The sequence below is a fragment of the Mytilus edulis genome, chromosome 4 (genome assembly GCF_963676685.1).
Source record: "Mytilus edulis chromosome 4, xbMytEdul2.2, whole genome shotgun sequence".
In the NCBI taxonomy this organism is placed as follows: domain Eukaryota; kingdom Metazoa; phylum Mollusca; class Bivalvia; order Mytilida; family Mytilidae; genus Mytilus; species Mytilus edulis.
The window spans coordinates 20,497,142-20,525,081 of NC_092347.1; the positions used below are offsets into that span (position 1 = coordinate 20,497,142).

The 27,940-nt window shown below is 32.8% G+C and overlaps 1 protein-coding gene across 3 annotated transcripts; it reads left to right on the top strand.

The window, feature by feature from the left end:
- The first annotated feature begins 4 nt into the window (after positions 1–4).
- LOC139519176 (uncharacterized) lies at positions 5–27,879 on the top strand. Of its 3 annotated transcripts, none has more exons than XM_071311038.1 (4): positions 5–3,908; positions 6,239–6,321; positions 11,071–11,178; positions 26,471–27,879. In XM_071311038.1, exon 4 carries the CDS (start codon positions 26,785–26,787, stop codon positions 27,730–27,732), a length of 948 nt encoding a protein of 315 aa, XP_071167139.1. In that variant the 5' UTR covers positions 5–3,908; positions 6,239–6,321; positions 11,071–11,178; positions 26,471–26,784; the 3' UTR covers positions 27,733–27,879. The 3 variants fall into 3 exon arrangements, 2 of the variants coding, with proteins under 2 accessions (XP_071167139.1, XP_071167140.1); XR_011663533.1 differs by lacking the exons at positions 5–3,908; positions 6,239–6,321; positions 26,471–27,879 and adding exons at positions 6,333–6,717; positions 8,931–9,770; positions 13,041–14,011; XM_071311039.1 differs by lacking the exons at positions 5–3,908; positions 6,239–6,321 and adding exons at positions 6,338–6,717; positions 8,931–9,770.
- Positions 27,880–27,940: the final 61 nt, after the last annotated feature.

Here is a 27,940-nt window from a genome sequence, read left to right on the forward strand (position 1 = left end):
GAGACCATACTCGTCAAGAGAGAGACGAAAATGCAGTCCCTGAAACCAGAAATCCTAATGTAAGTAGTCCGATGCACTAACCACAACACCACGGATGTTTACACAATTTCTACTGCTATTCTACTTTAAGGAAATGCCCTTTTAAATAAAATACCAAAAACTGTAATCAATCGTCATTCAAGGAAACCACCCGTCGTCATGATTCGTCTGATACTATAATGGCGGCGATTGCGAAAATCATCATGAATTAATGTAGATCCTGTCTGATTTGCTTTCTATTATTAACTAGAACACACCCGCGAAATCGCAGGCATTCAGAGCGTAGTTTAAAGTATGTAAAGAGAATTTTGTGAAATATTGAATGACTGGAGAATTTCAGCAAAAGTATCATAAATCATAGGTTATTAGGGACAGGAAAATGTTTTTTTTTTAATCCCTCCTCCTTTATTTCCAAAATTCCCAATTTGTGGTTTTCTATCAATTTCAATATGAATATACATTTAGTATGTTATGAACATTTAAGTAAGGAGCCTGTAATTCAGTGGTTGTCGTTTGTTTATGTGTTACATATTTGTTTTTCGTTCATTTTTTGTACATAAATAAGGCCGCTAGTTTTCTCGTTTGAATTGTTTTACATTGTCATTTCGGTGCCTTTTTGTTCTCTTGTGGAGAGTTGTCAACATGGCAATCATACCAGATCTTCTTTTTTTTGTAATCAATGAATTTTGTAAAAGATTTAATGACTGGAGAATTTCAGAAAAGGTATCAAAAGTGCACATGAATAATTTTAGCGCTTATCTGTATCTATATATAAATAAAGTGTATTTACTTTCAATTCTAAGTTTTCTAATCGATCCATGGTGGTCATTGATATAGTATACAGACCCTCTCTATTGAATAAACTCTGTGACCACCGTGGATAGTAAACTTGAAAATGATAGCAGATAGAATTCAGAAAATACACTTTATTTGTAGTATATGTATGTTCAAAGTATACAGAAAAACGCAAACCGGAAGTCTAATCTGACTTAAAATTTTGTCTAATGACGGGACAATATCCGGATGCCCTTTTTCTCGTTTTTCTCCCAAAATAACTCAATCTGAATAATCATATGAATGGATGACAAATCCGACTATGCACTGTACCTATAGGACATAGAGGCGTGTTGATTAATTTATTGTGGAAAGAAGAGAAGCGACACCAAAAATGAGGTCTTCTCGTTTAATAGTATAGATAATGATTTTCAAGATATCAGACTAATCACCATGTTCTATGTTTACCCAAGGTGGCCGTGTTGGGTGTTTTTTAGAGGACAACACACAACGAACAACGGTTTGTGTAAACAAGATTGTGTATTTCGTGAGTACTACAATCCCCACGGACTCCTAGTAATGACTACGAAGACTAAGTGTTTCCATACAAAAATTTAAGTTTATGTTTGCATTTGTCAAGATTGAAATAAATTGGTCTTTACAAAAAAAAACAAAAAAACATGATTTGAAAACAGACTAGCAAACTGATTACAAAATATATTTTACATCAACTATAGCAGTGGAACTTTGGTCGAATAAAATGGGCATTAAAACTATAACTTTTGTACTTAATTTGACTTTTTAGACACAACAAAACATACGCAGGTATATTCCAAAAACCGCCTGAAGAAATATGTTCTTGCGGAAAATCTTTTTCCTTTTCACACTTATTTTCTCAATAAATACGCAATTATTGAAGAGACGTTCGACAATATCAATTGTTACATTTTTGCACCTAAAAAGATATAAGTTTCTTGAATATGGAAATCAAAACGACAGTTCTAGCATAGATATATAATTGATTGCAGTCTTGTAATTGACTGCTCCATAAGCTTACTTGTTAAACAGCTGATCTATGAAATTAAAAAAATAAAAAATGATACATAGAAAAAACATTCATGTTCATATTGTGTAATGGACTAATGTGAAATTGTGATATAATCGAGAAAAAAGTGGGTCTTGCCATGAAGAATAAAAAGTTACGTAACTTTGAAGTCAAAGCATTTTTTTTCTACTTTCTGTTTGCTGTTTTTACTAGGCCGCACCACTTCCAGTAAACATGATATCCTTCCACCTTCCTGGATTGATATCCCCCAAAAGATGCAAGATTTTTTGTAAGTCTATATATGTTTCAATTCAGCATAAACCTATAATCAAACAGAAATAATTGAGTTCAGAATATTTTTTAGAAAAAATGCACTATTTTGTTTCCCTCTGTGTTTTGACATGCACCGGAAACTGAAGTTGTTATACAAGACTGGTACCTGGATGTGTGGCTTAGGTTCATTGATCTTATATGGCAATGTTGATGATTGGATATTGAATAAAAGTTGTCGTTCGTAGCAACTTAATTCACAGTCACTAATTTGGTCAATTGGTATATTACTATATTTTATCCAAGGAGATCAAGGGAATTTCAAGTCTTTGATTTCACCACATGAAGCACTGTTACGTAGCTCCAGCCATTTACACGACTGTAAAAGCAAATATTTCCCTTTAGAAGTAAATTTACCTTCACAACGGAAGGGTTTTACCGAACCTAGAGGTGTTGAATAAATTTTAATCTGTTAAGTGTATACACGCGATCAACAACTTCTAGTTGGTGTCCATGTTAGGTGTCAGTAGTTTGCAGGGTGTGACACTTGTTAAATCTGGTATGTCGTTGAAAAATGTCAGCAATAGCGCATAAGACTGTTCGATGTAGAACTCCAGATATAACATCATCTAAAGGAGTATGTATGTTCTTCTGGGACAAATCACTGAGTTCTGCTGCTGCTCAGGAAGTGGTTTTTTCTTATCCAGATCAACGTTGCTCCTTTCATACCATAATGTGATATGTCCAGGAGCAAGCGTTGGTTTGGTACCTTGTCAGAGGATTTTGAAAAAAAAGGTCTGTAATTTGAGGGTTAGTATTTCTCTACTTTCTTGTAGATTGACACGATGTTCGCCTTACACCATTTATCTTGAGACTTAACCCTGTCCGGGGATACCTGAAACATTTGGGAAAGATAAGGAGCTACTAGTTCCGCTGTCGTCTGTTCGAGCATGACATTCGTAGTCCTTTTAAGATAGATAAAGGAAGATGTGGTGTGAGTGCCAATGAGACAAAGAGTTTGTATATGCCTCTTTTATGAATGATGATATTGTCCATGGTTGGAAGTGAACTAGTTCAGTATAGATGCCATATTGTATGTGTCACTATGGAGGAAGCCATCAAGGTCACAATCTGGGATACATCATGTTTCCGGTTCTTCGCATATGACCAGAATCTCTAAGGGTGTTTTCTCTAAGTCGCTGCTTACGACATTTGCCATGCAAGAACTGTTTGCTTATCTAAACTCTGTATGTTCTGTAGTTTTGTATTTCTTCTTGTCACCTTTTTAACCATTGCTCTTCGCCAGGGTATAAGCCCTCTGCTTTTTATTAATTAGTTGTCTAAGATCTGAGTTCCTCCATGGATTAGAATGTTTTGATAATATGTTCCTAGTTGGTACGTGATGGTTGGTGGCATCTCAAATCAAGTTTATATGTTGGTCCAAATGTTGTTGACATCCTCAAAATCTGTGTCCTCAAATATGTATTTTTTTGGGTGTTGATTTATCATGGCAGTGTGAGCTTTTTTTCCAGAGATAATCGTTTCGCTGATGCAGTTGTCCCTGAAAATTGTTAACATTTTAAGATTCGAAGAGGTATAATGTCGAACTTTCGGTCCAAAGGGCAACAACTAAAACTTGTTTTTTTATTTGAATTGTAGATCCAATTGTAAACTACGCCATTGGTTTTGAAATCAACAGAAAATAACAATTAGACGAAAAGGTTTACAAAAAAGGGGTGACAAAAAAAAAACGTTTGCATAGCAAAATTAATCATGTGAGGTACGAAATTTAGCTGTATTTTAATGTTTCTAATCAGCCAAAGTCAAAGATTCCACATCAAGATTTTGAGGTTTCCTTAAAAGAATTCCTGTGAATTCATTTTATTGCCAAAGATTTATATGGAGTAATTTTGAAGAACGGACGTATATTTTTCTAATACAATTGTTTTGAAAGAGGGATGAAACCCAAGCTTATTTAGGAAAAGAAAGCTCTGTTACCCTTTTTCCGACGTAGTCGGTATAGATTCGGTGTGTGCCCTTTGAACTTAAGGACGCTTAACTATGGCAACAGAATACGCATGCTCGAAATTCCTTTCTGTGATTGGACAAAATGCTGCAGTCATGGTGGGTGATTTGGTTGTGTTTGAAAAAACGTATCGTCATTTATATCGTGATGGAAAGCAAGTGAAAAACCATAAATATTTGAACTAGATCTTACAAAGATTTATATTTTTATTAAAATAATTGTTTCTCCAATAGCTCTTTGCATCCGTGACAGCTGTTTATTCGGGACAATTATATAATTTTTAATGTACACTTTGTTGTACGAACGTACATGACTTTTAGAACGCACCTACGCATGTGAGATTTCCACGGGGTGTTGGTGAATGTAAACAGAAAGATACGAGGACCGAGAATACTGAACACAAACAGAGAAAAAGTTATTTAAATGGTATCTTTGTGCTTCTGAAAGTTATCGAAATGATAGTTTTAAACATACTCAAATTTAAATACGTCGGATATCTTTTTTAAAGATAGTTCTTGTTGTAAATGTTTTTGAAATAAAAGACTCAGAAATGTTGTATCTTTCCGCATTATCCCAATGCAAAAATTCTTGCAGTCCAGTCAAAATCATTCTGGCCAATTTTCTTGATATAATATATGCAAATCTGCCTATATATTTAGCATAGCTTTAAACAAAAAATTCTCTGAAACTGATATTATCAAGATGCTTGATTTCTTGATTGACAACATATTTGTTACGTTCGGAGGACGTGTTTTTCAACAGACTGTCGGCATTCCAATGGGAACAAACTGTGCCCCTCTACTCGCCGACTTGTTTCTTTATTATTATGAGGCTGACTTCATGCAGGAACTTCTTAGGAAGAAAGATAAAAAGTTAGCAATATCCTTTAACTCTACTTTCCGCTATATAGATGATGTTCTTTCACTAAACAATTCAAAATTTGGTGACTATGTGGAACGCATCTATCCAATCGAACTAGAGATAAAGGATACTACAGATACAGTTAAGTCGGCTTTATATCTTGACTTACATCTAGAAATTGACAATGAGGGTCGGTTGAAAACAAAACTTTACGACAAAAGAGATGATTTCAGCTTTCCAATTGTGAACTTTCCATTTCTAAGTAGCAACATTCCAGCAGCACCTGCATACGGGGTATATATCTCCCAATTGATACGATATTCCCGTGCTTGCATTTCCTATCATGATTTTCTTGATAGAGGTTTGCTGCTCACAAGGAAGCTATTAAACCAAGAGTTCCAAATGGTGAAGTTGAAATCATCCCTTCGTAAATTTTACGGACGCCATCACGAGTTGGTTGACCGTTATGGAATAACCGTTTCACAAATGATATCGGATATGTTCCTTACGTCGTAACTACAATCCCCTTCCCTTTCATGAATATGACCTACCGAATTAGACTATTTACCGGATTTGTAATCACTTAAGCAACACGACGGGTGCCACATGTGGAGCAGGATCTGCTTACCCTTCCGGAGCACCTGAGATCACCCCTAGTTTTTGGTGGGGTTCGTGTTGTTTATTCTTTAGTTTTCTATGTTGTGTCGTGTGTACTATTGTTTTTCTGTTTGTCTTTTTTATTTTTAGCCATGGCGTTGTCAGTTTGTTTTAGATTTATGAGTTTGACTGTCCCTTTGGTATCTTTCGTCCCTCTTTTAAGTTCATATATGATATCTAATACTTGCATATTGGCCTGAACCTAGCGAAATTACAGTATTTAATACATTTATTTTCTTTTTTCACTGATCATATTGACTCGTACCTAGTGAAAATATTAACGGGGACAAATAAACGTAGAACTTCATGATTTTATAACAGATAACTTAAATGAAGTCTTGTCGTTTAAGTGACTTAAACTAACTTTGAAAATACTTCCTTTATTACGATATTAAATCATTTAGATTTCTGATATAACAGTTTATGAATCAAATAATAATCTCAACACAAAGGATATGTTTATCTATATAAGATTGCAGTATTAAATGAGATGATTAAATATTTTTGTACTTTAGTCTCTGTCACAAAACTGACACATTGAGTAAACTAGACATTTATTATGATAGGTAGCATCATATCCTTTATCATAGCACTGGTTCGCATTGTATGGCTGTGGATTCTAGGCGATGACAATTCCAGTAAAGTAAAGGCAAGTAACTTTTATTTAAATTTAGTATGTGTGTCCTCGTCTAATCGATTACAATATAAAAATACATTCTTTAAAATATTAAAAATTAGTAAAATCATCATAATTTTTAGAAAAATGAATTATAACTGGCTGACAAATGTAAATCGTATTTTAAAAGATGTCACATTTTTGTCAGGACAGAGTTTTTTCTTCTATAATTTGAACATATCTGTGTTTATCTATCGATGACATCTTTTTTGTGTAACCACTTGCACAGGTCATCCGAATAAGTGGGCCATATAGAATTCAAACCACAAACGAAACACACAGACACAAACTTGTAATATTCTTAATTTTAAGTTCACTGTGATACAGGAGATGCAAGTACCGACTGAAATTTTTCGTATTTAGTGAAAAGTAAAATCACAAAAATACTGAACTTAGAGGAAGATCAATTGGGAAAGTCCATAATCACATGGCAAAATCAAATAACAAAACGCATCAAAAACGAATGGACAAGAACTGTCATATTCCTGACTTGGTACAGGCATTTTCAAATGTAGAAAATGGTGGATAAAACCTGGTTCTATAGCGCTAACCCTCTCACTTTTGTAATGACAGTCTCATCAATTTCCGATATTTTTACATTGATGCGTTGAATAAACAGACACAATAAATATAATAGTCAAAATATGGGTACATCAGTCATCATCGTTTAACAATTTTAAAAGGAACAATTTAACAGAACACAAAAACATCTATTATCTACGAACACATTTGAGTGTCTGACGTCAGAAAATTTTATACGTCACATAAATTTGTCGTTCAATGTGCGTACAAACAATTTTAAAATTTTCATGGGAATGTTAGTATACAGGGTTAAAAAATCAAAAGTATGTAAGAATAAATTTAAGAAATAGACCGAGATTTAAACTAGTCCAAAAGTTATATATAGAATTTATAAGAATCCAAAAATAGTTAATACCACTACGCGATTGAATGATTTTGACGTTTGTGGTTCAACGTATATTGTAATTCATAATAGAAATATATCATAATGACATATAATAGAACAATATCATACTGACGGGATCTTTTAAAGTACAGAGTCACGTTATAAGAACAAAAGAAATACAAAAAGTCGGAAATACAAAACAAACCACAAAAAAATGAAAGCCAATACAAACACATTGACGAGATGTATAAGTACCGAGCCACGTGAAACGGATATCACATGAAACCATTTAACAGTAAAAGTAATATAAATAATAGAACAAAGACAAATGAAAGAACTATAAAACACGTTGTTAAGATGATAAACAACATCAGTACGAAGAATCTATACATCAAGACCATCGTGTATTATTTGAGAAGTTGATACGGAATATTTATCAACAAGGTCTTGGTACCTTCCGATGAACTTTTTTAGAAAAAGAACGAGACGTTCTTTGACATACCCCTGTTTCATCAACTTTCTACTCAGACACTGATGACGTATTACAAAGTCTGAGTAGGAGCTGCAAGCTCTTGAATATCGAATAAGTTGGGAAATATATATCCCATATGCAGGTGAAGTTGGTATATTGCTACTAAGGTGGGGGAAATTTATGATTTCAAAATTAAAATCGTCTCGTTTGTCATAGATTCTGGTACTGAGATGACTGTGTAAGTCAAATTCGAGATATAAGTCTAAAAATGAGGCGGAGGAAGCCGTGTCTGTTGTTTCTTTAATCTCTAGTTCTGGGGGATATATTAATGGAACCCAATCAGAAAAGTTCGGATTGTTTATGGAAAGAACATCATCAATATATCTGAAAGTGAAATTAAATAATCTGGCTTCTTTGATTCTCTTGTTTTTTACAAGTGTCTGGAGGAACTCCGATTCATATGAAAATAAGAAGAGGTCGGCAAGAAGAGGCGCACAGTTTGTTCCCATAGGAATGCCGACAATTTGTTGGAAAAGTCTACCTCCAAACTCAACAAATATGTTGTCGATAAGAAACTCCAGCATACTGACCACTTGTTCTTCTGTGTAGCATATCTTACCTTTTTGTTTGTCACTATTTACGAAATATGCCTTATGAAATCCCAAAGTAATAAATTTATAGCGTATGCTACCATTTTTATGTTGAAAGGCATTGTGGATTATTTCTTTAAGGCGATTTTTCAATTTCACATGGGGAATGGTGGTATACAGGGTTGAAAAATCAAAAGTTTTGATGGAACTAATTTCAGAAAAAGACCGAGATTTAAAATTGTCTAGAAGTTCTTTAGAATTTTTAAGAATCCACATATGGTTAATACCACTACGCGAGTAAACAGTTTCACAGTATTTCTGAAGACCCTCTTTCACTGCGGACAGAATTTTAGTCAATCTAATGGACAATTCTTTAGTAGAACATGAAGATGAGCCAGCAATATACCGTTGTTTGTACGGAATTTTATGAAGCTTTGGTATCCAATACAAACAAGGTAAGTCCTCCGATTTGGTGTTCAATGCAATGTTTATTGAAGCCATGAAGGACTTATGATTTGCTAAAATCTCATCCTTGTCAAATGATATGTCTTTGTATGTGGGATTACCTGAGTGCTCCTTTATACCCAATTCTTTTACAAGACATTCGTGATAGAACATTATCAATAAATTTGAATGGAAAGATTAAAGAATTTCCCAAGGTTCTGAATGAATTCTGCTTCTTATGCGGTTAAAAGGAAATCAGCCAACAGGATTGCAGAAAATTTACCAGTTGAAATATCAATCCCCGAAACTTACTAAATGTATTGTCGATCAAAAAGATGTTTACCATCTTCAGTGTATTTTCTGATAGAATCATTTTGAATCATAAAAAAAAGGTTAAATAATAACCCAAAACTAGAAATGTATATCTACTAATCCCATTTTTATAGAAAAAGCTATGTTTAATGATATGATTAATTCGATCTTTCAAATGAGCATTGGATATAGTAGGATAATTAAAGCGTAGAAACATCGATGGTCGAAATTTGGCTGCAAAATTGCAGGGATTGTAATTTTAGATTTGGCAAGAAATATTTCCTATTTTTAAGAATCCACATCTGATTAACACCATATATTGAATAGATTTCATCTCTATATTTCTGATGGCCATCGTTTACTGCATAAAGAGTATCATTCAGCACTTTAGGATTGTGATTATTTGACGATTTTGATGATCCAGATATTTATTAAACAAACTACGTTTTTCCTGATCTTTAGAATAAGTTGATAGGGTTTGAATGGTTTATGGTAAGCAATGTCCATTATCATTGCAACTTATCTATACAAAACTAGAACACAAATTCGAATTAATAACGGAAGTAGTTTAGTGCTCTTTTTTTTATTTTTATGACGTCACGACGAAATTCAATATGGTCGAACGAAATAGGCGGAGAATGTATACAAATGGGATTATTAGATAATAGTGTTAAGGAAATAATTCAAACATAAAAAGGTAGGTCATATCCTAGAAAAATATCTACCGAAACGGTATTTGCTATTAATTCCAAGCTCTTTTATAAGACATTCCAAATAATGTTTTTTCCTTTGAAGATAATATTATTGGAGGATTTTTCTTCTGGAACAATGATATATTTGTCACGAAAAGAGAATAAAGCATCCACAACCGTCGGGTTCTTGAATGATTTAGAAACCCGTGTGTTCATAGTACATCGTAGTTTCTGAATGCATGAACGAATAGTCACATTTCTGTTTTATCTGGTTCGAGCCATTTCATTGCTAAGTATTCATCTGCATCCATTAGTAACCCTTGGTTCTTTTCCAGTCAGTAGGCGAGGGAATTAAATAGTTTGTTTCCTCAGCTGAAAACGTCCTTAGTTTTTCATTGCTTACGATGCAAAAATCGCCTGTAATATAATGACCTGGTGGATTATTTATAATGTATTACGACAAAGCAGATAAGCAATTCGGAGGTTTTGATATCGCATCTTTGAGGTGAAAGGCCTCTAAAACCCATTCGTTGTTGAAAATTGTGGATGCAATAAGCTTAGTGTAAGTATATGAAATTAAGGGTTTAGTTTTAGTTTTTAAAACAAAATCAGGTAAAAGTTTGTAGTACAGATTTCCGGTGGAAAATATTCCGACAGCATTTTAACCTATTTTGCCGAATCGTACTTTAAACAAACTACGTTTTTCCTGATCTTTAGAATTCGTTGATAGGGCTTGAATGGTTTATGGTTAGCAATGTCCATGATCATTGCAACAAAACTAGAACACAAATTCGAATCAATAGCAGAAGTACATTTTTTTGTAGTTTATGGCTCTTTTCTTGATTTTCTTGACGTCACGCCTAGATTCAATAAGGCCGAACAAAATAGGCGGAGAATGTATACAAATGGGAATATTTAGATAATAATGTTACGGAAATGAATATTCAAACATATAAATAGGTACGTCATATCCTACAAAAATATTTAACGAAACGAGCTATTATATATTGACAACTTTGCATGGACTATAAACAATATTTTTTGGGGAAATAAGTGCGACCTGAACCTGGGTCGCAATTCCGAACGTTTTGATATAGGAAAATTTCGTAGCTCTATGGTCCGCAAATAGTAAAAAAAAACATAACTTTAAAGGACCTAAGAACTACAGGTGCGCAGCTACAAAAATGTACAGCAGGCGTTGTATGATAAATGGTACAATGACTTCTATTTTGTCGAGCAGAAGGGTTAAAAGTTATTATAGAAACACTCGTTGAAGGTATACATATGAATATTATATTTACTTAGGCTAAGTCTCAGCAAAGAACAGGAAACTCACGAAATACAACTTATTTTGAAAATTCAACTCGACGAAATAAGAGTTTTGAGACTAGAAGAAAGACAATAATAAAAAAGGTGAGATGGTTAACAAATTTATAAATATATAATTCTTATATCATTTGCATATCTATAAATACTTGAATTGGATTGGTAATTGGGAATTTTTCTCTTGGTTTACACTTCGATAAACCATGTTTCCGAAACTACTTTCGTAATCTATTCATGCGCGATACACATTCTTGCAGGGATACTGGGATTTTCATCAAATTGAGACTATAAAACAATTGCGTAACAGTTGTTTCTATTCTAATGCATATTTAACAAAACAAAGAAATAAAATAAATGCACAAAAGCTTCGAAAATGTATACAAATAAAATTTGAATAAAATTCCGCGAAATTTCATGAAGGATTTGGCGAATTTACGTCATGGAAAAACACGACGTTATACGAATGAAAATATTCAAGGGAGAGATTTCGTTACGTGTACGCTTCAAATTCGGATATTCAAATAATTTAATTAAAATGAAGTTTTTGAGGTAGGTGCTATTTCATTTTAGATTCTGTTGCATTTATCGGGCATTTATGGGTTTTAGAAAGTCAAAATGGCGGCCACTGCTTAGTTACGACATGCCATTGTGCTTTTGATGGTAAATATAGCAGCCATCAATCAAATAATGTGAATTAATAATTGCGTATGTTTGGATGCAGAATTATAAGGATTAAACACATTTTTTCTAGAGGTTATTGATGTGTAAACCGGGTCTCTTACTCACAAACTTCGGACTTTTATTCAGTTTGTGAGTTAATCGCCCCGGTTTACACATCAATAATTTAATTTTGAATGTAACGCGTCTTCTGATTGGCTGACGTTATTTTGTTATGAGCCCATAGACATAATTTAGTCATGTGACCGTGACGTCATCAACGTTTTTTCATGTTTTTTTTACGGTTTAAAATGGAATTTAGGATTAAATTATAAGAAATGACTGTAATATTTATTCTGTCTATTCGAAATAACATAAAAAAAAATGTGGTGCACACTGTTAGAACAACCCGCTACGCGAGTTATTCAGTGTGCACCAAATTTTTAATGTTATTTCTTCATAGACAGAAAAAATATTACAGTCATTCCTTAAATAACCTCTAGAAAAAATGTGTTTAATCCTATAATAATCCACGAAATTGATGTGTATAATGTTACTTGCAGAAATGCTTTCATGAGTCATATGAATGAATAACATTAGGAAATCAAAATCAACAAGGATGTTCCTAGTTTAGTAATAAGCTTTCGAATGAGGTATAAGGTTTATCTATAATTAGGGGCTAAAGGGTCGCAACAGTCCATTCCATTATTCAAAATATCTATTTCATTATTCAAAATTGGCTATTTCTTAATTTTCACGCGTATTTTGGCATTAAGGTGCTCCGTTACCCCTCTAATTGTCATTCTAATATGACGTGCTTCTTTAGCTTTGTAAACAACACCGTGATAAAATTCTCGATAAAATATACGCAGACTCAGAGATATACATAATAATGGCTGTTACAATATACTTCCCACGTAAATCTACATATATTGGAACCTATTTGCAGACCCTTTGCCGATTTTATTGTTTTAAAAAGTGCAATTGAAAAAAGACAAAATAACTTTTATTCTTATTCGTATGCATAATAAAAAGAAGTAATGCACAAGAACTCGGAGAAGTCAACAAAATAAAAATTACATAAAATTTCGCGAAAGTCTATTAATCTTTTTGGCGCATTTAAGTCATTTCAAAACATGACGTCATACAAATGAAACCGCTAAAGTTGAAAGTTTTCTAGCTGTTACGTGAACCATCGGAATTGGTATGATATTGTATTAAAACTTATTTTTGAGGTAGGTTTTGTTTTATTTTCTATTCTATTGCATTATTCTCATATTTACTCATTTCAGCAAGTCAACATGGAGGCTCCTTAGTTACAAAATGTCAACTTTGGATTTGACGGAAGATTATGAGAAAAACATGTAAATTAAAAATGGCAAATGTTGGGTTTGAGAATTTAAAGATTTAAAAAGTATTTTTCTAGCGGTTATTCACGGAATAAACTACGCAAGCTACATATTTATAAAGATATTTGAGATTTCTCTAACAGGGAGTAAAAACGAACAGCCACACACACATAGCATACCTACCCTCGCTTCAGTTTTTTAATGACCGTATTTGTCCTATTAGAATCGAAATAATTCATGGAAGCCATAGATTGTTGGAAATTTACACATGGCCTGGGCCGTGATATTCGTTAATTTTATCCCTCGCTATTGCCGTTTCAGAATCTAATGCATCATGGGTAATATCATACCTGTCAACTGACCCGTATTCTGCGGGTGTGACCCGAGATTTTCACTATTCTGAGGGATAACCCGGAACACCCGCCGGGTCATTAAAATAAACCGGGAATTCCGAAAATGACCCGATTTCATCCGTATTTCTTAGTCTTGAGATTGATTTCATAAGTAATATTCCTTTGAAATACCGGCAAATTCGTAATTCTTCCATGAACAGGAAGTTCATCTAGCTATGTAAACTGTCAAATTAAGTGACCCATTAAGTGCATGGCTTCACTTGACAGGTTTGGTGTCAAACACACTGTTAAATTAACACCAATTACCTTAACTTTAGGTCGTAAATAAATTGCACCATTGCATTGGTTTACAAACTGAACTACCCGGTAGAGTTACTTCCCCTTATTTGTCAACATTCAAAATTATTCCTTATATTTACGTTTTTATGGGCGAAAAAGATTAAATCATAAAAATATAAAATTCAAATACATATTGAAAAATAACTTTTCATTATTTTTGTACATTTGTACAATTTTTTTTAAAAAGTTGAAAATTATTTTTTACATTTATACTTCCTTTAACTGTACTACTATATTTTATCATAGTCTAATTTCCTTGTTTCGCGAAAAACAATTATGGTAAAAGGCTACATAGTCAATAATCTCAAACATTTAAGAATTACTGTTAAATTCTAGTGTTTGATGATTGTAGCATTATTTCTCAAAAAGTAAAGCACATAAGACTGAGTTACACAAATTTAAAAAAATCTTTGAAAGTGCAATGAAATAATATTTAATTAAGAATTGAATGCTTCTTTTTGTAAATTTATTGGGGTGTAAAAGCGTTGACCGAAGTACATTTTGTATGAAGCGCGGAAGCGCTTCATTCTAAAAATGTGCGCACGGTCAACGCTTTTACAACCCTATAAAGTTACAAAAAGAAGCATTCAATACTTATATTATAATTACATTTTTTAGCTATGATCATGAAAACACGAATTTTATATATTTTTTTATTTAATTCACCTGTGCACTTTATTGTTAGACCACGTTTTATCATGAATGAAAAGTTGCATTGAGCATTGCAACTGCTTACGGAATAACACGTGATGCCAATTGAGAGGTCGGGGATACCGTTACTCAGAACCTTTTCACCAGTGAAAAAATGTTCAGAACAAATTCTTGTTCCCGTATTTACGTCTTCCTCCTCTAAGTTTAAGGCATTTAACCACTTTTTCCGTAAATTGTTTTTTGGAATTCTAAAAAAGCTCAAGTTTTGTGTGTTTCTAGATGTATTTGTGCACACGGCACATGTCCAACCCATTAGTATTGACGTTTTTTTTTTTGCACCAGCTACGGTAAACGTTACGGCGTCCTTAGAAACAAGATGGCGTCGCAGCGTACACCAAAGAATATTACCCATGATGCATTAGATTCTGAAACGGCGAATTGCGGCACACTCGACTTGTTTTATCCATGATTTATTAAAGGATGAAGAATAGCAAAGGTCCAGTGAAAATTAAAAAAAAGAAAGACCACGTAGAGTATTTCAATTTAAAAAAAAAAATGTTTTGGTATTCAGGTCGTCCATACATTGAACCAAGGAATTTTTGTTAAAAATAGTTAGGAAAAACCCACTAGTTTATCCTCCGAAACTAGGAACTAGATAAAAATAACAAATTAAAATTTAAAGTGTGTTTTTATTTATTTTTTTCTGATATTTATTTGAATATTTGTTAGATAACACCAAAAAGACGAATTTAGAAATACGGGATATACAGTAGATATCACTTCTAACCTCTCATTAAATCTGTCAGAATCTGTCAGGAGAACTGTTCTAGGACAGTACGTAGAACTGTCAGCCTGACACCTTTTAGTCAGCTCTAGGTTAGAACTGTTCTAGTTAGAACTGATTTGGACAGTTCTACCTAGAACTGATCCTGACAGCTCTACCCTAGAACAGTTTTAGACAGTTCTACCTAGAACTGACCAAATCTGTGGTCAGTTCTACTTCTAGAAAAGTTCTGCGGTTAGAATTGATTACAAATAATATATATAAATTCTACGGCTAGAATTGATTTATAAATTCTACGGCTAGAATTGATTTATAAATTCTACGACTAGAATTGATTTATTAAATCCTACAGCTAAAATTGATTTATAAATTCTACGGCTATAATTGATTTGGTTTAAATTTAAGAACTCTTTGTCTAAATATAAAGGCTTCGGCAAAATAGCGATTAATATTATAAAGAGTTTTGCTATTTTGCCGGTTTTAACCCCGCCATATTCTGCATGTATGTGACTGTTCCAAGTCAGGAGCCTGTTATTCAGTGATTTTCTTTTGTTGGTGTGTTACATAAATTATTTGTTTTTCTTTCATTGTTTGAACATAAATTAAGCCGTTAATATTGAGGGGGGGGGGATTATTATTTCATTTATTTTACATTAGTCATTCGGGGAGTCAGGATGACTCGTTTTACATAACAAAATTATCTGACCTTAATGTAATACGTTATTCCGGCCCAAACCACCAGGGACGGATCCAGCAGTTTGAAAAACAAGAATGTGTCCAAAGTACACGGATGCCCCACTCGCACTATTATTTTACATGTTATATGGACCGTGAAATTGGGTAAAAAATCTAATTTGACATTAAATTAGAAAGATCACACCATAGGGAACATGTGTACTAAGTTTCAAGTTGATTGGACTTCAACTTCATCAAAAACTACCTTGACCAAAAACTTTAACCTGAAATTCACACTTTCATTTTCTATGTTCAGTGGACCGTGAAATTGGGGTCAACAATTTAACTTGACTAAAATTAGAAAGATCATATCATAAGGGACATGTGTACTAAGTTTCAATTTGATTGGACTTGATCAGCTTCATCAGAAACTACCTTGACCAAAAACTTTAACCTGAAAATCACACTTTTATTTTCTATGTTCAGTGGACCGTGAAATTGGGGTCAAAAGTTTAATTTGGCTGTAAAATTAGAAAGATCATATCATAAGGAACAGGTATACTAAGTTTGAAGTTGATCGGACTTCAGCTTCATCAAAAACTACCTTGACCAAAAACTTTAACCTGAAGCGGGACAGGCGGACGAACGAACAGACAGACAGACGGACGGACGAACGGACGCACATACCAAAAAATATAATGCCCCTCTACTATCGTAGGTGGGGCATAAAAAGAGGGGGGGGTCCAACTAAAATTTATTGTCCTCATTTAAATGTTGTTCGCATGAAATTATAGTGCCAGCATGTCCTCTTTTTATTCAAAGTATTGAATCGTAAACAAATATCAGTAGTTTTCATACTTCAGACTGAGTCGTGTAATAAAATCTTTTGACCGCATCAATCTAAACTGACCTTATTTGCTCTTTCTTTCTGCAAATCTATATAGCTGTACAGTAATTCAGTTATAATTTTAGGTCAAGAGGGACTGTAATATATACAAGTTATAGCAATATTGGATAACAATGACCTCAAAATTTTGTTCGCATGAATTTATAGTGCCAGCATGTCCTCTTTTTATTCAAAGTATTAAATCGTAAACAAATATCAGTAGTTTTCATACTTCAGACTGAGTCGTGTAATAAATTTTTTTGACCGCATCAATCTAAACTGACCTTATTTGCTCTTTCTTTCTGCAAATCTATAAAGCTGCACAGTAATTCAGTTATAATTTTAGGTCAAAAGGGACTGTAATATACAAGTTACAGCAATATTGAAAAACAATGACCACAAAATTTTGTTCCCATGAATTTATAGTGCCAGTATATCCTCTTTTTATTCAAAGTATTGAATCGTAAACAAATATCAGTAGTTTTCATACTTCAGACTGAGTTGTATAATAAAATCTTTTGACCGCATCAACCAAAACTGACCATATTTGCTTTTTTTATGTGAGTCTATATAGTTGAACAGTACTTCAGTTATATTATTTTTTTACTGTAGTACATGTAGTATATATAAATAACTGCAATATTGGAAATTGAACAAACATCAGTAGTTTTCATACCTCAGACTGACTCATGTAACAAAAATATGTGTCTGCATTAATCAAAACTGACCATATTTGACAGCATCAACCAAATCTGACCATATATGACTGCATCAGCCAAAACTGATCATTTTGCTTTTTTTAATGTAAAAATGCGCGAAGCGGGTTTTTTAATCGTGTGCACCACATTTTTTATGTTATTTCGAATAGACAGAAAAAAATGATAAGTCTTTTCTTATAATTTAATTCTAAATTCCATTTTAAACCTTGCCAAACCATGAAAAAACGTTGATGACATTACGGTCACATGACTAACTTATGTCTATGGGCGCTGATAACACAATAACGACAGAAGACCCGTTACATCCAAACTTAAATTATCAAATAATGAACCGTCACAAAAAGTGACTTTTTAAGTCAGTAGTTCATGATGGTTTTTTTTTAAACAAAACTATTTAACGGCATCATCCAACACTCACATCACCTGGTATATATATACTTTATTTTAAAATGAAAAGTATATGTATGAGAAGTTCTCTTCTTGGAAAGGTATACTGACTATACTGTTGATATAATTTGAAGAAGGAAAATGATTGGTTTTGTTTGTAGCCTTACGTCCAGTGGCAAATATTTCATTCATGTTCAGATCGAGTATATTTTTCTGACGTTCCAGACTTCCAGATATTATTCATTATCGTTATGGATAAGTTTAGCAACGAGATAATGCAAATCTGAGACCTCAGTGCAAATGTACATATAGTTTTCTTGCGTTTAACAACACTGTGTTCATTACTATGATATCCCATAATTCATCCACTGTACAATTTTCGTTTGAGCATTTGTCAAAACAGAATCTTAAATCATGAATGTAAATCCAAGGCAAACAAGGTAAATTAAGATTAAATTTACTTGAATTAAATGCAGAGTTATATTTACGAAGAGACTGTTAAAAACGGGGAACGAAGAAACGTAAACAATGATGTTTCATTTGCAATCTCATAAAAATATTTCTCCGATGAGTTGGATAACCTCCTATCCACTTCGATATTTGTACATGTAAATTTTGATCAGTAAAAAATATAGAAACATCTGCTATTATATATAGTAAAGTAATTGGAACTGATTTTTTCTTCAAAATTCTAAATTGCCCTTTCTGCAGTGACGTCATTTAGAACTGTTCTACAGTCCTGACTGATTAAGTCAGTTCTGTTGACAGTTCTACGGTTAGAACTGATTTGGTCAGTTCTACCTAGAACAGTTTTAGACAGTTCTCAGTACCCTAGAACTGATCCTGACAGTTCTACCTAGAACTGTTTTAGTCAGTTCTACCTAGAACTGATCCTGACAGTTCTACCTAGAACAGTTCTAGGGTAGAACTGTTCTAGCTAGAACTGTTCTAGGACAGGTTAGAACAGTTCTATGACAGAATATTCTGACAGTTCTAATGAGAGGTTAGAAGTGATCTCCACTGTAGTGTCACAGTCATTTTTTATATTTTTTATTTCACTATTCACCGCTTCAAGTTGAATAATGAAACATAAACTATTTCATTATTCATTAATCATTTTTTAAACATTGAATAGTGATCGAATAGTGAACTATTTCATTATATTTCATTATTGAATTTTGAATAATGAACTATGAATAATGGACGTAAATCAGCGCGGTTTACATTATGACGCTAAATTAAATCATTTGACAATCTGAATGTATCTTCGTGCTAATGTATGTTATCCTTACATAAATAAAGACATGTGGCATGAATTCAAATGAGACAACAATTCATCAGATTTCAAATAAAGCGGATGTTAGCAATTATTGGTACATGTAACCGTACGGCCATCAGCGATTAGAAAACCCATATTCGTATGGTCGGTTATAGAAGGCCTTGCCCTTAAAATGTAAATGTTAGCATTAATTGTACAAACTTTGAAGATGGATTTTAAAATTATATCTTCTGCAATGTAACCGTTTGTATTTTAAATCCAACAGCCAAACAGTTCACTACAACCTATCAACCAATAGCGAAGCGCTAATTTTTTATAACTTCATTTATTCAATCCCTTTTTTTTTCTTTTTTCTTTTTCATTTTATAATATTCAAATAATCGGGTGAGAGCGTTCCTGTAAACAGTATATCCAGAAAAGCACATCGGACGCATGCAGTTTATAACGTGTTGTTTTAATTTTTTACCAAATCTTCAAAGATCATTTCCAAATTGTACGAGTCATGGCAAAAACTCTTCATTACATAAGTTTTTGTATTTTTTATTTGCTGATATGACGACATGACAACAGTATTTTATCGTTAATGTAAATATGACAAAAGTATCTCAAACGAGCGTGAAGATTTGTACCCATATGGGTTTCATCAACATCATTCTGTTAAAGGCTAAGTTAGTAGATATTAATTTTAAAGTTGAAACTTTTCCTATTCGATTCTTATGAAGAGTTTTAAAATGTTTCTTTATCACTGGACTAGTATATATTTGTTTAGGGGCCAGCTGAAGGACGCCTCCGGTTGCGGGAATTTCTCGCTACATTGAAGACCTGTTGGTGACCCTCTGCTGTTGTTTTTTATTTGGTCGGGTTGTTGTCTCTTTGACACATTCCCCATTTCCATTCTCAATTTTATTCTATACTAAACAAACTTTTTTGTTTCTAGAACACTGAATCACTGATAAGGTGCGACAGATATATCAAATAGACAATCAAACTCACTAATCGAACATAAACAGACAATATCATGGCATAAACATTATCCTATATAGTTAGAAGTGAATGCACAGTTCGTGTGTTGTTGAAAGTGAATATGTTTTGAAAAGATCGGTTGTAATAACAATAATAAACATTCTATATTAGGCAAAGGAAATATGAGGGGGAGGACAGGGGTAAGGGAGACAGGGAGAAAGGGGGTAGGAGAAAGGAGAAAAGGGGTGGGAGAAAGGAGAAAGGGGTAGGAGAAAGGAGAGGAAGGCTGGGAGAAAGGAGAAAAAGTTGGAGAAAGGAGAAAAAATAAAATATCTCTCCTTTTAAAAAATGATCTAATATTTCAAGAAAAAATATCTCAAAAGGAGATGTTTTATTCTAATGGGAGAAAGGAGAACGGGGGTAGGAGAAAAGAGAAGAGGGGTGGGAGAAGGGAGAAGGGTACCCCCCTGTCCTCCCCCTCAAATATATATACAGTGGAGATCACTTCTAACCTCTCATTAGAACTGTCAGAATATTCTGTCATAGAACTGTTCTAACCTGTCCTAGAACAGTTCTACCTAGAACAGTTCTACCCTAGAACTGTTCTAAGTAGAACTGTCAGAATCATTTCTAGGTAGAACTGACTAAATCAGTTCTAGGTAGAACTGTCAGGATCAGTTCTAGGGTAGAACTGTCAGGATCAGTTCTAGGTAGAACTGTCCAAATCACTTCTAACCGTAGAACTGTCAGCAGAACTGACTTAATCAGTCAGGACTGTAGAACAGTTCTAAATGACGTCACTGCAGTAAGGGCACTTTAGAATTTAGAAGAAATAAATCACTTTCAATTACTTTGCTATATATTAAATAGCAGATTTTCTATATTTTTTACTGATCAAACGACTTTTATTACGTTACATGTACAAATATCGAAGTGAATAGAAGGTTATCCAACTCATCGGAGATATTTTTATAAGATTGCATACGGAAACATCATTGTCTACGTTTCTTCGTTCCCCGTTTTTAACAGTCTCCTAAATAAAACTCTACATTTAATTCATGGAATTTTAATCGTAATTTACCTTGTTTGCCTTGGATTTACATTCATTTATAATTCTGTTTTGACAAATGTTTAAACGAAAATTGTACAGTGGATGAATTATGGGATATTTTTACATGAAAAAAGTGTTGTGTAACGTAAAAAAAATATATATACATTTAGCCAAACTTATCCATAACGATTATATAAATAAATGATATCTGGGAGTCTGGAACTCAGAAAAATATACTGGATCTGAACATGAATGAAACATTTGCCACTGGACGTTCGGCTACAAACAAAATCATGCATTTTTCTTTGCCTTCTTCAAATTATATTAACAGTACTTATACTATTCCAAGAAGAGAACTTCCCATACATGTACTTTTTATTTTATTTTTAAAATAAAGTATATGAATCAGTCATGTGAGTGTTGGATGATGCCATTAAATAGTTTTGTTTTAAAAAAACCCATCACAAACTACTGACTTAAACATGTTAAAAAGTCACTTTAGCATGTTTAATGACGGTTCATTATTATGGATACAGAGAGGAAATAACGGCGGGCTAAATTCTTAGATATGGTATAAATACACCTTGTAGCAATTTGTCTGCCATTACTGGATATCACACAGGTTCCCGTAAAATTTTGACGTCATAAAACAAAATATCTGACGCCACAATGGAAAACTGTCATTGTTGTATGCTTCAAAAGTTCAAGAGGCCGGGTCAGCCAGGATTAGCAATGAGGTGTATTGTGTTTCAAAGTTGGTGTCATTTTTATCATACGATCCGTCCTCACATAGAAATAACATTGGTTTACCATGTTTACAATGAGGCTAAATGTATATACATGTATATTTACATGATAAAGTGTAAATAAGTTCAGTTTTGGTTGATCATGTTGATGCGGTCAAATAATTTTGTTAAAACAACTCTCACTCAGTCTGATATATCGAAACCACTGAAATTTGTTAACAATTCAATATTTTGAATAAAAAGAGGACTTGCTGATATTCTAAATTGATGTGGAAATTTTTTTGTAGCCAATGTGTTCCAATATTCATTGATATTGCTGTCATTTGAATTATACAATCCATCGTTACCGGTATATGTATTACTATAAGTGATTTAGTATGCGGCTATATATATATTAAGATTTTCATAACAAAGTGTAATTATGGTCAGTTTTGGTTGATGCTGTCAAATATGGTCAGTTTTGGTTGATGCGACAAATAATTTTGTTATATTCATGAGTCAGTCTAAGATATTAAAACTACTGAAATTAGTTTACGATTCAAAATTTTGATGAAAAAGAGGACATGCTGGCACTATAAACTGATGTGAGCATAATTTTATTTTCCAATATTGCTTTCATTTTTATTAAACAATCCATCCTGATATAAAAATATACATGATTTACTTTGTGGCTATTAAGATTCACATCATGTTCATAATAAAGTGCAAATATGGTCAGTTTTGGTTGATGCGGACAAATTATTTTGTTATACCAGTCAGTCTGAGGTATGAAAACTACTGATATTTGTTTATGATGCAATATTTTGAATAAAAAGAGGACATGCTGGCATTCTAAATTGATGCAAATGAAATTAGGTAGCATTGTGTTCCCATATTTCCATCATTTGTATTTTCATGATTTTACAATCCATCCTTACATAAAAATATTACAGATTTACTATGCGACTATAAGAGTTACATAAAAAAGAGCAAATATGGTCAGTTTTGGTTGATGCGGTCAAATATGGTCAGTTTTGGTTGATGCTGTCAAATATGGTCAGTTTTGGTTGATGCGACAAATAATTTTGTTATATTCATGAGTCAGTCTGAGATATTAAAACTACTGAAATTAGTTTAAGATTCAAAATTTTGATGAAAAAGAGGACATGCTGGCACTATAAACTGATGTGAGCATAATTTTATTTTCCAATATTGCTTTCATTTTTATTTAACAATCCATCCTGATATCAAAATATACATGATTTACTTTGTGGCTATTAAGATTCACATCATGTTCATAATAAAGTGCAAATATGGTCAGTTTTGGTTGATGCGGACAAATTATTTTGTTATACCAGTCAGTCTGAGGTATGAAAACTACTGATATTTGTTTATGATGCAATATTTTGAATAAAAAGAGGACATGCTGGCATTCTAAATTGATGCAAATGAAATTAGGTAGCATTGTGTTTCCATATTTCTATCATTTGTATTTTCATGATTTTACAATCCATCCTTACATAAAAATATTACAGATTTACTATGCGACTATAAGAGTTACATAAAAAAGAGCAAATATGGTCAGTTTTGGTTGATGCGGTCAAATATGGTAAGTTTTGGTTGATGCGGTCAAATATGGTCAGTTTTGATTGATGCAGACAAATAATTTTATCACATGATTACATGTTACTGTCAGTCTGATGTGTGAAAACTACTGGCATGACTGATATTTGTTTCTGATGCATATTTTGAATAAAAATAGGAAATGCTGGCACTCTCAATTCCAATATTGTAGTTATTTATATACTACAGTCCCTCTTGACCTAAAATTATAACTGAATTACTGTGCAGCTATTTAGATTTACATAAAAAAAAGCAAATATGGTAAGATTCGGTTGATGCGGTCAAAAGATTTTATTATACGACTCAGTCTGAAGTTTGAAAACTACTGATATTTGTTTATGATTTAATATTTTAAATAAAAAGAGGACATGCTCATTGGCTGATCAGGGGGGGGGGGGGGTGTTCAGGAGTTGGAACTCCCTTTTTTTTTTGACGGTCAATGCTTTTGAATTTGAACATATAGGTTGAACCCCCCCTTTTTTTAAATGGCTGGATCTGCCCCTGCATGCTGGCACTAGAAATTGATGCGAACAAAATTGTTTTCCAATATTGCAGTAACTTGTATAGTACAGTCCCTCTTGACCTAAAATTGAAAATTAAGTACTGTGCAGCTATATAGATTTGCAGAAAGACTGAAGAGCAAATAAAGTCAGTTTAGATTGATGTGGTCAAAAGATTTTCGTTAAACAGGTCCGTCCGAGGTATGAAAACTACTCGTAAACAGATATTACATTTGGTTAATGAGGATAATTTTGTTATGTGATAACGAGCCATCCCGACTCCCAGAATAAAAAATGTAAAACAATTCAAATAATAACCCCCCCCCCCCCATAATACTAATTAACGGCCTAATTTATGTAAAAAAAATGGAAGAAAAACAAATATTTTATACTACACATCAACAAAAGAAAATCACTGAATTACGGGCTCCTGACTTGGAACAGGCACTGACATACATGCAGAATATGGCGGGGTTAAACATGTTGTCTTGCCGATTATGAATCTGAAATAAAACCGGCAAAATAGCAAAACTCTATATAATATTAATCGCTATTTTGCCGAAGCCTTTATATTAAGACAAATATTTCTTAAAACTTATAAATCAATTCTAGCCGTAGAATTTATAAATCAATTTTAGCCGTAGAATTTATAAATTAATTCTGGCTGTAGAATTTATAAATCAATTCTAGCCGTAGAATTTGAAATCAATTCTAACCGTAGAACTGTTCTAGAAGTAGAACTGACCAAATATTTGGTCAGTTCTAGCTAGTACTGTCTAAAACTGTTCTAGGGTAGAACTGTCAGGATCAGTTCTAGCTAGAACTGTCCAAATCAGTTCTAGGTAGAACTGACCAAATCAGTTCTAGCTAGAACAGTTCTAACCTAGAACTGACTAAAAGGTGTCAGGCTGACAGTTCTACATACTGTTCTAGAACAGTTCTCCTGACAGATTCTGACAGAATTTATGAGAGGTTAGAACTGATCTCCACTGTAGCAACAAAATGCAAGATAAACGTGGAAATAACATACGATGGGAAGCAATATTGTTACAACTCAAACGATTATCAGGTATTTATAAAACATATAAAACATTTGTAGATACCAGTTATATAAAGATGTTATTTAATTCAAATTTCTCAGGAATAATTGAAAACCTTGAGATAAAGAGGGACGAAAGATACCCCCAAAGAAAGTATTCAAACTCATGAAACAACTAATATACCCAACCAACAACGAGAAGGGTCAGCTATATTTAAACAACGAAAATGTGATATGATTACCAGTGAAAATAAAATTGAGAATGGAAATAGGGAATGTGTCAAAGAAACAACAACCAAATCAAAGGGCAGAAAACAGCCGAAGGCCACCAATGGGTCTTCAACACATCGAGAATCCTGCCGCTGGAGGTGTACTTCGGTTGGCCGCTAAACAAAAATGTGTCCTGGTTCAGTTCATTCTAAACTCCGAAATATATATATATGAAATAAAATTAAAAATCATACAAGACTAACAAACGTCAGAGGCTTCTGACTTGAGACAGGCGCAAATATGCGGCGGGGTTTAACATGTTTTTTTTTTTTAGATCTCAACCTTCCCCCTATACCTGTAGCCATTATAGAAAAACATTGTTGTTCGGACGTCACACATATTTGTAACTAACTTGATAGCTTTATTTATGTGAATACCAATGTGTAATACATCCCTTAGAACATGTATTGCGTATTTAGTTTTTAAAATAAATTAAGATATTTCAAGAATTTTGCTGAGGATCTTTAAGTGAAGTAGCACGTTTTTTGGCTTATATAAGCATTACAGATTAAGAAAATTGGTCCCTTTGAAAATTAAGTCTATTTTCAGCAAAAAATAAAGTTATATATGTTTTATATGTATACTCGTTAGTATGTTTCCTAGAAAGATAATGATTTCAAAAGTTTTTGAGGCCGCAATCATGATTTGGTTGGCCAGTATCTGCTTCTCAGATGACTACAGATAAGTCCCCATCATCATAACCACAATCTGCTTAATAAATTCTCGTTTTCAGGATTTGACAATTCGATGAGCACATTTGGAATAAGAAAGTTATCTTTTGCAGCACATAGAATTACCCATTGATCTTGTGTTTGCGTAGTCTTTAGATATATATATGAAATGATTTGTAGACTGTTGTTTGAACTTTAATCGCTTTCCGTTTGTTTTTTTCTTTGTCTTGATGTTATCATGGTTTTTTTGTTGTTGTTGTTGTTGTTGTTTTTGTTATAATTGTGTTTAGTCTAATAGTTTTCATTCTGGCTTTGCAATTGTGTTTATTGAGCACCCCGGATTAGTCTTATGCGGACGAAACACGAGTCAAATTATAAATCAACCTGCTATCTATGGTGAGGTCTTGAATCTGTGATTTCCTATTTGATTTTTTACATGTACAATCTATTATTTTAAGATACAGATACCTCGGATGAAACTGATAATGATTCTGATTATTCAGATAACTAACTATATCTTACAAAGATTTAAAGGAATTGAAGATGGTTGAATTCATAAAAGAAAAAAAAAGTAATTAAAAAAAAACCGACGACAGCTTGTACATGTAACTGTTAACTGTTAACTTAGAAAAATCTAAAATATTACATTTTAGAACACAGTCTGTATCTAGATAAAAAATTTTCATTTTTGTTTAATGGTAACAATATTGATATTGTTTCCCAATACACATATTTAGGTTTATTGTTTACTGAGCATTTAAGCTATGATAATATGGCAAAAGCAGTTGCTAAAGCCGCCAGTAGATCGTTGGGTCTGTTAATATCTAAATGTAAAGCTAAATTAATAAATGGTGGATTTCAATATTGTACATCTACAAAATTATTTGATACACTTGTATGGTCTGTAATAGATTATGGTGCCTCTATATGGGGAACACGTGATTTTTCATGTATAAATAGTATTAAAAATAGAGCCATACGTTTTTTCATGGGTGTAGGTAAATACACGCCTAATATGTCTTTGTATGGTGAGCCTTGTAAAATCAAACAGTGGACTAGTGTTTTTAGAAACTGGACACGTTTTAATAAAATGAATGATGATAGAGTAAATAAAAAAGTGTTTATATGGGGTAACACATGTAAAAAAGTAAAAAATTGGCATTTTAGAGTAAAAAATAAGTTTAAAGAACTTGATATGGAATATTTGTGCAATGGTGCTATTTTGAACAAAGATTTAGTTAAGAATATTGAAAATGTATGTTTTGCAAAATTTAAGGAAGAATGGTATGACAAGATTATGTCAGATGATAAAAATAAATTACGTACATATAGAATGTTTAAAAATGTATATGGCGTAGAAAATTATTTAATTTTTAATATACCAGGTAGATACAGGAGTGCTTTAGCAAAATTTAGATGTGGTGTATCACCCATCAGAATTGAAACTGGTCGTTATGAGAATATTGATATTGAAAATAGATTATGTTTTAACTGTACTGATGACGTTGAAGATGAAAAACATGTTTTGTTAAACTGTCCTGTATATTCAGATATTCGTAATGTTATTTTTAACCATGCTAGTATTGTTGATGAGAATTTTTTACATATGACTGATAATGAGAAATTTATATTTCTTTTTACAAATGAAAATATGGTATTTTATACTGCCAAAATCTGCTATGAAATTTTAATAAAGCGAAAATGTATTTTATATTCATGATAGTTGTCTTAAGTTGTATTTGTATAATAATTTAAGAAAAATTGTTTTATAGTCTCTCATAACTCTTTATAGAGTGGCTCTTGTTGTTAATTTGTGTTTTAAAAAGCTGTATATTTTATATGTAACAAGTGGTGAGACTTTAATAAAGTATTTGTCTTATCTTGTCTTGTCTTGTAACAGTTGTTTGAAAATGATGATGCTCTGTCCG

Coding starts and splice junctions, on each gene's coding strand:
- LOC139519176 (XM_071311038.1), top strand. CDS start 26,785: ATGGCAAAAGCAGTTGCTAAAGCCGCCAGTAGATCGTTGGGTCTGTTA.